The sequence below is a fragment of the Harpia harpyja genome, chromosome 1 (assembly GCF_026419915.1).
Source record: "Harpia harpyja isolate bHarHar1 chromosome 1, bHarHar1 primary haplotype, whole genome shotgun sequence".
Taxonomy (NCBI): Eukaryota; Metazoa; Chordata; class Aves; order Accipitriformes; family Accipitridae; genus Harpia; species Harpia harpyja.
The window spans coordinates 93,749,233-93,762,873 of NC_068940.1; the positions used below are offsets into that span (position 1 = coordinate 93,749,233).

General features: G+C 38.9%; 1 protein-coding gene across 2 annotated transcripts in view; it reads right to left on the reverse strand.

The window, feature by feature from the left end:
* PARD3 (par-3 family cell polarity regulator) overlaps positions 1-13,641 on the reverse strand; it is a 464,571-nt gene that overhangs the window by 149,239 nt on the left and 301,691 nt on the right. The window contains exons 16-18 of one of the 2 annotated variants that reach the window (XM_052805974.1): positions 12,979-13,168; positions 7,956-8,104; positions 6,813-6,857 (exon numbers count right to left, since the gene is read on the reverse strand). In XM_052805974.1, coding sequence (XP_052661934.1) covers positions 6,813-6,857; positions 7,956-8,104; positions 12,979-13,168 — 384 coding nt within the window. Of the gene's footprint in view, positions 1-6,812; positions 6,858-7,952; positions 8,105-12,978; positions 13,169-13,641 lie in introns of both variants that reach the window. The other variant, XM_052805967.1, reaches the window with a different exon arrangement.

Below are 13,641 nucleotides of genomic sequence, written 5' to 3' on the forward strand. Positions count from 1 at the left end.
AACAGAGAGCAGATTATGGGTATGAATCCTACTGTGTTTAGAGTAACAGTCTTGCAAGGTAGCCTGACTTCTGGCTTCAAGGAACGTGGTGCTTGCTTTTAATTGAGTTTTAAAGACTTGCATCAAATTGCTAACAATTTCATAATGAAATACTTCTGAGAAATATTAGTTGACTTACTGTGATTTTGTGAAGTTGCTTAAAAATAATCTGTGGAAAGGACCCAATTAGTCAGCAATACCAGTTAACCAGCTGGAAAAGAAACACATCCCTGGCAGTCACCAGGTTATGTTTGGACAGCACTACAGCTGGGGCTGAGGGCAGCTCTTATCGCTGCAGCATGTCCGGAGGTGTGCCAAGAAAGCCCCGGACAGTATTCTGCAAAAGCCTTTCCTCCATCCAGACTTTTCTTCTCGGGTTTGTGGACTAAATGTCTAGCCTGAGTTTTTAGATACACACACTCACAGTGCAAATCAGCTGACAATTGCACAATTAATTAGATCTCATATTATAGTTAAAACTGGAAGAAATCTTTCAGGGGAAATAAAATCACTGCATTTACTTGAAGTTATTTTATTCAAAAGTGCAGTATAATCTTGGCTGGATTTTCCATAGGATTTGGGGCTGGAGAGCAAGATGAGGTGGGACATCATCATCACCCACATTTCCTGAAGTTATGAGACCAGAGCCCTCACCTAGAATATGGAAACCTCACTTTTTCTCTACCCAGAGGGAGCAGAACAGAGAAGAGTGTTGAGGCACCACAGCAGTCCCAGGTGGTGGGTTGTTACTGCATTGATATCGGTGTCCTCATCTGACAGAGGCATAGAAAGATAAATTTCAAAAACAGCCAGCACTGAGAGACAGAGCCAAGACCTGAACCCTCAGGAATACCAAACCAATGAACAAGACATTTGTAAGCATGGTCTGGTGTGAATAATGCAATGAAGGAAAATTATCTTTTTTAAGTATTTATGTCAGAATAACGTAAAGCTCTGGAGTTGATCCTTATTCTGGTAGATATTAGGAAGGAAGAAGAAAGACAGTATCTGTCGCCATTCTTTAACAAAGGTATGTGAAGTTACCTTAAGTGAGGAAAAACTGCTACTACACTACTAAAACCAGCTTCTTTCACTATTCATTATTTGGTGGGGAGGAAGGCGGTGGCTGGACCTACAGAAGGGATGCAGAATAGCAGCATGGCAAGTCTTCTCCATGTCATTTGTTAACTTGGTATTAGATGGAGCAAGGCAGAAAACACTTTAATTTTCTATTCAGCTATTTAAAGTCTGAGCAATTACATTAAACTGAAATCCTTCAGATCAAATAAATTCAAACAGCAGCTGCCAAAGTATTCCCCTTCAGCTGCCCTACTGATAAGATGAACTTGTAAATAGAAACAACACAAAAATCCTCTTTCACAGGTCTACACAGCTCCTGCAGTTTGGTTCCCCCAGCAGTCCGGAGTCCTGCTGCCTGGACCCTCGGCCAGAAATAAACACACCCCAACAAATGAGAAATTTTATCTTGATGAACTCATATCTCTTAGAAGAAGCCACCCTCACTCACAGCCCGTACTTGTTGGAGGGCCGAGGGTCAGGAGGATGGTTGGGGGCAGAGCACAGCTGCTGGGGTGAACAAGAGGAGCCAGCTGGGACAAGAGAGGTTTGATGGCTTCCCAGCTGTACAAACAAGCTGCAGTCCAGGTTCACCAAACTTCTGAACATGGGCTGAGGTCTAAGGCAAGTATTTTTAACGTAACACTCTCTTTACCAAGTAGAAGAACTCCAATTTAGACAGTGCCCTATAAAACTGTCCACTTTCTAGCTAGCATATGCCAAAATCTGCTATTCCTCCACTAATGCCTGCAGTACACAAGAAATTAGATTTTATTTTGGTTTTTACTTTTCAAGATTGTCTTTGTTAAAAACAGTCCATGAGACAGGAAAAATGAATGCAACATTTTGAAGGAAAAAAAGAGGAAATGGGACAATCATATATAAGCCAGCTGTTTGACAGATTCAATTTCATATACAAAAGGAAAGGGTATCCTCTTACACGGCAACTTACTGTAAACTTCCTTATTCCAGATTCTGCTTTGCAACCTTCTCAATGAAGTGCTCATATATCTTTTCCTAATTACTGAGTGGCTCTCTTTGTAAACAGTAATTATAAAGAAGGCATTTATGTGCCCATTTATGTTCATAAAGGACATTAAAAAAAAATTCCATTTCCTGCCACCCAATACAGATCTTTGTGAGAACTGTATCTACGTAAGTTGTGCTTTCCCAAAGGAAAAGCTAGATGGGATATGATCTAATGTTCCTTGAGTACTGTAAAACTAATAACGGATTACAGAAATGATAGGAATATTTATTGAACTTGGGTGGCCATGAACACAAATGTGAACAGGTTGCGGATTTTGAAAGAGGGAAGTGTCCTTTTGCAAGCAGTTTAAGCACTGTGATCATAAAGCTATGTATATTTTAATACCGTCACTATCTTCCACGGCCACTTCACAGCAAGTCTACTATTTTCAAAATATATAGTTAAGCCTCCCTGTAAATTGAGTGAGTTCAGAATTTATTACTAGAATTCACCGGCCAGAAAGTGAGCTGTTTACCCATAATCCATTGAGAAACACAAAACTTTCTTTAAAATTGATTCTGTTAAAATTTATGAGTCACATCAAAACCTTGTTTTCTAAATACAAAAATGTCAGCATTTTCCTCCAGCCTTTACAGCGCTGGTGGTAATCATCAGAAATGTTATCTGCTCAGAACGAGTTCTACTTCTATTTTGACACCAGAATTTAAAGCAGAAAAAAAGAAGAGAGAAAGACACATCTACCTAAAGCATCTCTGTATGACTGAGGGATAAAAGGGATTCTTTTATCGTTTTTAACATTTGAAGTTTATCAAAATTTTCCTTTCCGACAATTTTCTTAACAAATATCCTTTGAGGTAGATTCGCCCCTCCGTACCACAGCAGTCCTCCTACCGTGACCGCCACCACACGCGCAGCCTCCTCGCACGCCCCGCTTACACGCTCAGCCGTACGGCTCTACCCTCGGGGCCACACGCCCCTATCCGTGCCTCAGGGGCTTTGTAAGGTGCCGACACCACCCCATCAAGCACAGCCCCGGCCCACCACACAGGCACCACCGCTCCTCCTCCCTACTGCCCACCACACAGGCACCACCGCTCCTCCTCCCTACTGCCCACCACACAGGCACCACCGCTCCTCCTCCCTACTGCCCACCACACAGGCACCACCGCTCCTCCTCCCTACTGCCCACCACACAGGCACCACCGCTCCTCCTCCCTACTGCCCACCACACAGGCACCACCGCTCCTCCTCCCTACTGCCCACCACACAGGCACCACCACCGCTCCTCCCTACTGCCCACCACACAGGCACCACCACTGCTCCTCCCTACTGCCCACCACACAGGCACCACCGCTCCTCCTCCCTACTGCCCACCACACAGGCACCACCGCTCCTCCTCCCTACTGCCCACCACACAGGCACCACCACTGCTCCTCCCTACTGCCCACCACACAGGCACCACCGCTCCTCCTCCCTACTGCCCACCAAACAGGCACCACCGCTCCTCCTCCCTACTGCCCACCACACAGGCACCACCGCTCCTCCTCCCTACTGCCCACCACACAGGCACCACCGCTCCTCCTCCCTACTGCCCACCACACAGGCACCACCGCTCCTCCTCCCTACTGCCCACCACACAGGCACCACCACCGCTCCTCCCTACTGCCCACCACACAGGCACCACCGCTCCTCCTCCCTACTGCCCACCACACAGGCACCACCACCGCTTCTCCCTACTGCCCACCACACAGGCACCACCACCGCTCCTCCCTACTGCCCACCACACAGGCACCACCGCTCCTCCTCCCTACTGCCCACCACACAGGCACCACCACTCCACTCCCTACGTCCCCACCACACAGGCACCACCACTCCACTCCCTACGTCCCCAGCCGGCCAGGCTCGGGGACGATGGCCGAGCCTTGGCCTGCCGGCCACGCAACCGCCCTCTGCTCACGCGGGGCTGGGCTGGCGGTGCCTGCACCCGCTCTTGTGCGGCCCCCACCACGTAACTTCACAGCACGTACAGATCCAACAGGACGTTCAATACGCAGAGATCATGTGAAGCCTATGTGTTGCTCCCTGCTCCCAGCCCTTTGTTTTTCCCTTGTGCCGACGCTTTTTAACAACTCGTTCTGCTTCCACTGCTCTCATCTTACGTTAAGTATTTATACAGTGCCACAAATCCGCTTGGGCGATTCGCAAAGGCGGAAAGCGTGGTGTCGAAGGATACGTGATGTTTCCTTCAGTGACTCATTTTAAAGGCTATAAGGTAAATTTTTCATCAGTGCTTTCTTTTAAATGATTTAAAATGACAATTTTGTTTCTTTCTGAAACGCTATTTTTATTAACACTCAGGTTAAACGCTACCAGCAATTGATGCCAAAAACTGCCCTCGATTTGATTAAACCAGTTTTGCAAAGGCACAAAGTCTACTTTCTAAACGCTTTCTTAAAGGGCATTAGCAGTGAGTCTATTTATTTACTAAAAGCTGCTCCATTAGATTTGATACATTCTTCTATTTCTAGTTCAATTCATACACTAAAAGAGTAACACTTGGGCTGGAGAGAGCAGGGGAGGAACAGAGCAAGCAACTGCATCACTAAATTCCATTTAACAAAACAGTTTATTTAAAAAGCACTGTGTAAAAATAAATAAATAAACAATTTAAACAAATGTTCTTTCATTTTTTTTCTTTCTTTTTAATTTTCACAATGTGTACCTGGAAGAATAACCACCTAGAACTATAGTATGCCTGGGACTCAGCAAATGAGCCATGCTCAATTGCTACCGAATATACTTCTAACCTCTAGGATGAACTGTAAACACTGCAAGGATTAGGCACTTCAAGTGAACTATAGAAAGAAAAATAATTAAAAATCTATTATAGTAACTAGGGCTGGTGAGTTCTACACTTTCCTTTTCAGCCAATACTATTAAGTCAAACTTTGACTGTAACAGAGTTTGTTTTTATTTTTTCTAAAGTAAATACATGCTGAAGTTTTCTGGCTTCTAGAGTTCATTAAAACATAGTTCACCACACATTTGAAACCTTTTTTTTCTTAGAACCAGATGATTTTTAAGACAAACTACAGTAAGTGGTTTGTTTAACAACCACATCTATCTTCAGTAATGGGAGAAATCCAGTGTTTATATACAAAACCTGGTTAAAAGCATGCAAGACAAATAAAATAAAAGTACAGTAAAAGGTGTTTTTCCTTTTTTCCAGCCACTGAGCTTGCTGTACACAAAATACGTAACTGCTTAGTCCAGATGGTTACGGTCATGCTCTTTCACCCAAGTTGTCTGACTTATCTCTTTTTCAGAATTTAATCCAGGTGTTACACATAGAGAAAAACTACACTCGATTAATACCACCCTCTACTGATACCACCAGAAACACTACGCACTTTTAAAAACCTAAGCATCATATTTTACTAAAACACACAGATTTTACACCATTCTAATCACATCCCATTCAAATAGGCAGGCTAATAAGAAAAAAGAAAAATAATTTACAATAATTTTGAGTTTGATCTGTAGCTCCTTTTTATGTGAATAATGCTCAGGGGTGAAGCCAGTTCCTAAGCACTGATTATTACCACAACCATTAACACAATTCATACATTCACACTCTGATGGCTTTAATCCTTCAAAACATTAATACATTTTAATTTTGTGTACTCATTCTCAATTCATAAAGCTGCAAGTCTGTGGCCATATTCTGCAATGTTTTAAGAGCTAGAAGTTTTAGCTGTTTAAATAAAAACTAAATTTTTATCACTTGATTACTTACAGCTCTTCAGTATTCCTATTCATGTTGTAAAGTGTGGTTAAACAGAGATGCAGTTGTGAATTATTAATTGTAAATTCTGTATGGAATGCCCTACTCCCCAAATCATGCTAAAATAAATAATATTTTCGGGTTAAAAAGGTGAATTGTTCCTAATTAGAGCTAAGTAATGTTATGGTGTCCTCTGGATCTAGCCTAATTAAAATAGCATTCCAAAGGTCAAAAGCTAACTTATATTAATAAATCATAAAGGTTCATAATTGCAGTTGGTGCATTATTTTAATTACTAATAAAAAATATGCTTTGAAAGCTATTTCTCATTATCATTGTGTGAAATGTTACGATCGATGGTATGTGGAAAAGATTCTATTTACATATTCTTTTGTTCTGTTACGATGCTCAGGTTTCAGCTCCAAAGGCAAATCAACTTGTACAAATAATCTTCAACCCAACTCACAACATGTATCTGATGACCACTTGAGGCAAAGGTAGCAGTTTTCTAATTAAAATAATTATTTCCAAGCACTGTGTTAGCACTGTAATAGCCAAACATTCGACTCTTCTACATCATCTCTCTGTACATTAGAGTTTGAAGCTAGGAGACTTACCAAGATTTTTTTGAATGAACATAAAATCCAAACAAACAACTGTGAATATTTATGAGTTCAAAGTGTAGAAACAGGTGTCTACCTACAACCACATGTATGACCTGGCTGAATATATTACCCTAAATACTTATCTCTATAGAGAATTTTCTTTTTCTGTATGACTTGATTACTCACAACAGTAGAAAGCAGCCATGCAAGTACTGGAATATTCATGTTTTCATGCAATTTGACTGGCAGTTCTGTAATTGTGGTAAGCTGCTTTGACCAAGGTTTCTATAGCAACAGCCTTTCTGTCAATTCTTACCTGTTTTCTGGTCATCCATTGTACTGAGCTTAGTCTCGTCAGCTACTGTTAAAAGGTAAATGTATAACGGTTAGCCCAGTTAGTGCCCATGCCACACATGCATCCAACATTCCTTCTGTTTTGCATATTTTTTTTTCAAGTTAGGGGACCTTAGCAATGTCATACTTCATGCAAATAAACTGCAACAGTAAGCAAACATTCTGGGTAGAAATGGCAGCAAACCAGTAACCTTCATGCAATGTCAGTCATGTTCACATCACAGGCAGGTACAATATGTTATTTACACGTTAGCACATCACTACTAGTCAAGACAAGTCAATACCACCAACCTTACTGTCCTCTGAGGAAGTTGGTGAATTAGGGATTGTAGTTAAGATATTCACAATTATTGTAAAGGAGCAAATTGTATTATATTCTATTATTCTGAGTAGGGAATTTTGTGTGTTTAATCAATCAAAACTCACTGTTTAGGGTTACTAGAGTCTGCACTTCAGAATCTAAATTCAATGGCAGAAAAATAGGTGGGCTTGTTAGCGTTTACTTATTCTCAGTTGTTTTATCAGTTAAAATGATTATAGTCGATTGCCTCTCTTAGCTGCTGCTACTTTATAGGGCTTCTGATATAAATATTAAAACTTAGGTCTCAAACAGATGTTGGACTAGCCCCATTTTCTAATTCTGAATGAACTCTCAAAAAAAAAAAGCTTGCATCTTTAATATCTTAATCAAAATCCATCTACAAAATGAGAGACTACGAAGGATCTTTAAGACTAATTGCATTAGAATCATGAACTGAGAATAATCCTGTCTACCTAGAACCACAGCATGGTACAGTTTTACGCAGTTATTCTATATGGATTGGTAAATGTACTTTTCACCTCCATTTTAATAAATACTTTTAAAGTTTATGTATAACCATATATCCATAAGGCTACAATATTTAAATGTATAGACATTTACAAGTGGTACAAACAATACACAGGCCACTTGGCCATTCACATTAAGAATACTTTACTTCCCACCAGTAGACATTACGTGCAGTAGTCCTGCACATAAACAATGTGTTTGGAGTTACAGAATCTATATACTTACAACATGAAAATCAGGTTCAAATAAAACAATTGAAAAAATATCACTCACTACCTAGATCCATGCTTTTGGATTTTCGTGTTTTAACAAACTCCAACTGACTGGCATCTGAAAATTGCTTTGTACGCTTTTCTGACATGCTCTGGCGTCCAAAACCCTCTCGCTGGAAGGCAAGCACTGGATCAACATCTGGACTAAGAGTGCTGTAGGAAGGGAAAAAAATCATGCGAACATTTATCAAGATCACGCAACCTTTCACTCTGCAGAGAAAAGCATTTATTTAGCACGTGACTTCTACCAATGATAAAGTGCACATTTTTAAATAAACCACTGCAAGTAGTCAGTTACATACACGATGGATTTGTTTTACTGCATTGAGCAATTCTAGTTAAAAAGTATCAAGAATTTCACTTATGAGCTTTAATGAAAGATATACATATCTGGTGTACTATACATACACTATCAGAATATACAGCCCTAACACAGGAATAATCTGAGGGAGAATAAACCAGTTCCTTTTTCTTCTTGAAAAACAAATATATTCTGTTGATAGCAAATTAACAGATTTTTCTTCATCACAAAATGTTTTTAGTAAAGCATAAATAGAAACTGTCCTGCCTGAAGCCCACAGAGCTTTAAACTTCTTCATTTAAAGACTTTGCATTAAAATTTCTCTCCATATGTGAAATTGTTTGTAATTTTTTCACAGCATCTCCTGGTTTTAACCTGGCCATGACAGACAAACATACTTCTACTCATTACTTCCTTACAGAGCAAGTATTCACCACAATGGTCCAGAATCATGAACACAAGAATGCAGATAAAATTTGATGTGCAAGCTATACCCTAGGCTTGCAATATGTCACCATGACCACAATGCACGTTAAAACCAATAAAAAAATAAAAAAACCCCCAAGACTGCTTATTGCTAATAAACAATATGAAAGGAAATTCACGCAAAGATCTTCTGACTCCTGGAAAATGAGAGAGTATTAAAAAGAGCCTGAAGGCAAGCCCAATGAATTTAGATTTCTACTTCAGCTGGCACAAAAAGAAATCAAAAGCATAAAATACTGAAAAAATGAGTACTTTGCACCATTGATATCTATCCTATAGGAAAAAGATCCCTCAAAAATCGCCCCTTTGATTGTTGTTGTACTTCAAGATAAAAAAAGCTAAATATTTTGTCACTGAGATCTCTGAATAGACTAAATGCCATTCAAAATATTGTATACATACATGTTACTGTTCAGTAACATGTTTCAAAAGAATTATTTTCTACTTTAAGGGCCAAGTGTAATACACATCCCATATCTAGTGAGAAACAGCCAAATAGTGAATTTCTGCAAAAACCAACTTATACTTTTTATACAACTTTTATACAACCAACCAACTTTTAAATTCTGTAGCATATACGTGTTTATGTATGCCACGTACTATAATTTATAGACGCATCTTTGATCAAGAAACAGTTGGGTATTAGGCACAACAGTGAAGAGATGTAAGGAAAAGTGTCCAAAGGCATCAAGTACTATAAAGGATGAAAATGACTACCTGCATTACCAGGCAGCCTAGAAGAAATTCAGTCCAGTAAGTGGCAGATTTACAAATAATAAGATATGTGCATGTGACAAGCATATAATACTTAAGTGAGAGCAGAATCAGCTTATATGAATAAAGTCAATGTCAAGTGCCTTTTGACTTTAATGTTTCTGGCTCAGGCTCATAATGTTTTACATTTAATTACTGCAACTATTTCAGAGATGCCTGCACAATTTAGCAACGTTTTGAAGCATATGCTTAAAAGCTCTGATGAATCAGAGCCCAAACTCAAAAAATAACCATTTAGTCCTCACATTCACTCCTACAAAATACGGAAAAAATTATCTCCACATGATAGAAAGATAAAACAGACAAGGCCAATATACACTTCTAGCATTTACAGCAGCACAACACATAGCTGAATAAGAACCACCTAAGTCTGAAAACGTCCTCTGAGTGACTCAACTGAACTTACAGGGTTTCAACACCTTTCATAATCAGATCATAAATGACTTTCCCAAGGCCACACAGGAGTTTCTGGCTCACTGCTAGTCAGCCCTGCCTCTGAAGGCCAGAAAAATGTGGTTTTACTAAGTGAGAATTTTCTCTAGCAACATCTGTTAACACAGCTCACGTTAGTTAAAGATGACCGGCTTCATGTTGCTGAACAAAATGTATCCTGTGACACTTTCTTCAAAAAGGGTGAATTTCTAAAACTATTTGTTTTGGCTGCATGCTTCTTTTTTCATATGAGCTTGCTTTGATCCATATATATAAAGCTTCTAATAAAGCTGAATATCATTTTCATGTAAGTACAGCATGCACATATATATTCAACTTGAATTCCTAAAAACACACTAAAACTTGGAAGTTAAATAAAACTCAAAAAGGGCACCACAGGTCCTGTAGGGAGCAGTGGAGTCTGGACACGGCGTCAGCAACCAGGAATTCTGGAGACTGGATCCCAGTGTTTCCTCTGACACTGCCTTTAGGGGCTTTGTCTCTGCTTCTCTTATATGCCCTTATCACACCTACCTTCCACACATACTTATTAGGGGGATTATTACTCCATGTTTGCATGGTATCCTGCATACTAAAGGTGCTACTTGGCACCAAAAAATTACTTGCTCTCTGACATCATGACACCTCATACCTTTTTACAGTACAAATATCTGAGCCCTATGTAGAGTCATCAGTTTTCATGTCCTGGTTTATTTCTATTATTAATGACCCACGAGCATGTTTTCATAATTAAGGAAGGAGCAGACCACAGGAGTTTGAATGCATGTACATTGCCTAAAAGTATTCAAAAGCCCCCGTGAAGATCCACAACTGGAAAAGCCAATGAGCACAGAAGAGGAACTAATGCCCCTAAAAATGCTTCATTTTAACATTTTTCAACTACATTAATAAAAGACAGAAGGTGAATTTAGTGCAAGTCATTAAGCAATGCCAAATGCAATTTACTATATTCTAGCATACTTAACAAATAAGATTTCTGGAATGACAGCTGATCCTTAAAAGAATGTAACCGTCTTCTGACCCTCAATGTTATTAAAATTCCACTTATTAATCCTGTCTTATTGCCCCTTTGTTTTCATAACATTTTCATCAAGGATTAGGGAGATATTGTGAGGCTGGAAAAGCTTACATTTTCTTCTGTGATTCAGAACAGCTGCCATTCTTGTTTGGATAACCCTTCATCCATATTCTTAGTTTTACCCTTTGTGCCTTCCAGCAAAAATCATACAATGCACCTTCATTTTACAAGTCTTCCTTCATCCATTAGCAGCAGGAAATTAATGCAACAATCTAATTCTACTGCTATTTACCTTTTTACAAATAGAATACATTAGTTAGTAAGGCGCTGCACTGATCTACTCTTTTAAGTGCAATTGTATCTGAAGACCCTTACCGTTTCTCATACACACATTTAAAGGTTTTGAGCATGATCAATTCCACAATATCTAATCTCTATTTTCTTTACTGTTACTTTCATTTTCAAAGAAGTATATGAATAGCAAGATACGCTGTAGAAGGAAATGTAAAAGCATTTGCAGGTTTCAGATGGGCTCTTACTTTATGCTATAGGTTTTTGCTCATAATTGGGCTAAAAAAATTCCCTCAGCAATAAGCTATTATGTGCAGCCTTGAGTACTATTCTATTTAAACGTCTCAGAATCTCAGCTCTAAAAGCTTTTACAAAAGACAGATGGACTTTTCAAGGGCCCAAATTACAGGTATGACTTGTCCAAGAGAAGAGCTGTAACATTAAAACAAAATGCAAATTAGGATGAAAAAAAAAACCCTTTTTATACAATCATTAAAACAGTGCTTAAAATACAGAACTCAGTTCCTGGACATAAGATGAAATGAACTAATATAAAGCAAAGAAGAAGCTGACAGGTGCATATCAGCTGGCAGGTGCTATTGCTGTTTTATTAAGATATTGCTGACACATTCATAACAGGCTCAAGAGACAAGAAAAATAAGAAAATTCATATACTTCACACCATTTGTGGTAATTATCTAGCTTCCAAGAAGCAGCAATGTATGGGGTGGGCTTTTATTTTGCTATTACTATAGATAATTACAGGACTTGCAAATTAAATCTTAGATCTGTATTAATTGTACTAACTAAGCAATAAACAGTATTTCTTTGCCAGGAACCTAAGCAAGTCAATAATGGAGCTCAATGCATTTCTCATTAAGACTCTCATATTAAAACGTATAAAAGTAATTAGAGACTCAACCTAAGATTCACAGAAATTATTTTTACTCTAGATTAAACATATAAAGTTACTTTCCATAGTTTTAAATGTGGAACTATTACTTTCCATATTTTTAAATGTACAGCTAATACAGTACACTGCCTTTGCATGATAGTTACAAATCATATAATGATATGAAAGGTATTTTGTCATGCATAATGAAGAAATCTTAACTAGTTCTTGTTGCACAAGCATTAACACTAAGGCAAAACAAAGAGCTGCCCTGACCTCTAAGCAGATTCTAAAATTACTGTACATTATTAGGAAAATCAAGAAAGTATACAGAAGTATTGAAAGGCTCCTAAATATATACTGGAATACAAAAATAAAATCTTTATTTTATAGACTTAGAAATATTTACAGTGAGGTTTATAAACTAAAATTTCCAATTGGAATTATTCTTTCATCTTTCATAAATTCAAGTGTTTAAATTTGCAAAGTTTTTTTTAAAAGGCTAGCTCAGTTGGCAACTAAATTAATATTAAATCATCAAATTAACACAGCCATATACTGATTTGGTCTTAATAACAATCAGTAAAATTTCCACAAATGTGCTTTGACAGAGCACAAAACTGCGATCAGAAGTAGAAAGTCTAACAGATTATCTGTAGAGACGTCCCTTCTGAAACAGTTTGAAAATAGAGAAATCTAAATGTGATGAAAAAACCCAAAAGATTAATATTAGCAGTAGCCAAAAATTAAACTAAAGAGAAAGACATAACTGCAGTCATCTCTTTTTTCCTTCCACTAAACCATGCTCTTACCAGTCTGTTGACTCATTAATTGCAGCTTTAGCCCATCCACCAGCATCAACAGTGCCAAACCCAACATCATCGTGGGAACTGGATGACGACTGGTCAGAGAGATGAGGAGGGAGGACCGACAGCCTGTCATCTTCAATAATGACAGTGTCATCTTGGGGCATGTTCACTGTTGGAGACAGCTGATATTTACCTAAACAATAAAAGGGAGAAAAACCCCAAAAACTAAATAATGGCAGAGAGTGCCTTGAATAATATATAATCACAGCTGATAAAATGTCATGTCAAACTGCAATGCTACTGATAAGAGTGACACAACACAGACAATAAAATTAACTATGTCTCACTTTATACGCATCTTCCTATGCAGAGGTCTGAAAAGTAATATACACCATTTCTATCTGCGGCCTACTGCAAGAAGACCACATAATCACAGAAGGGTTGAGGTTGGAAGGGACTTCTCATCTGGTCCAACTGCCCCCCGCCCAAGCAGGGACACCTACAGCCAGTTGCCCAGGACCCTGATCAAATGGCTTTTGAGTATTTCTACTCCACCAGCTCCCTGGGCAACCTGTGCCAGTGCTCAGTCACCCTCACAGTGAAGAAGTGCTCCCTGATGTTCAGAGGGAACCTCCTGTGTTTCCGTCTGTGCCCATTGTCTCAGGT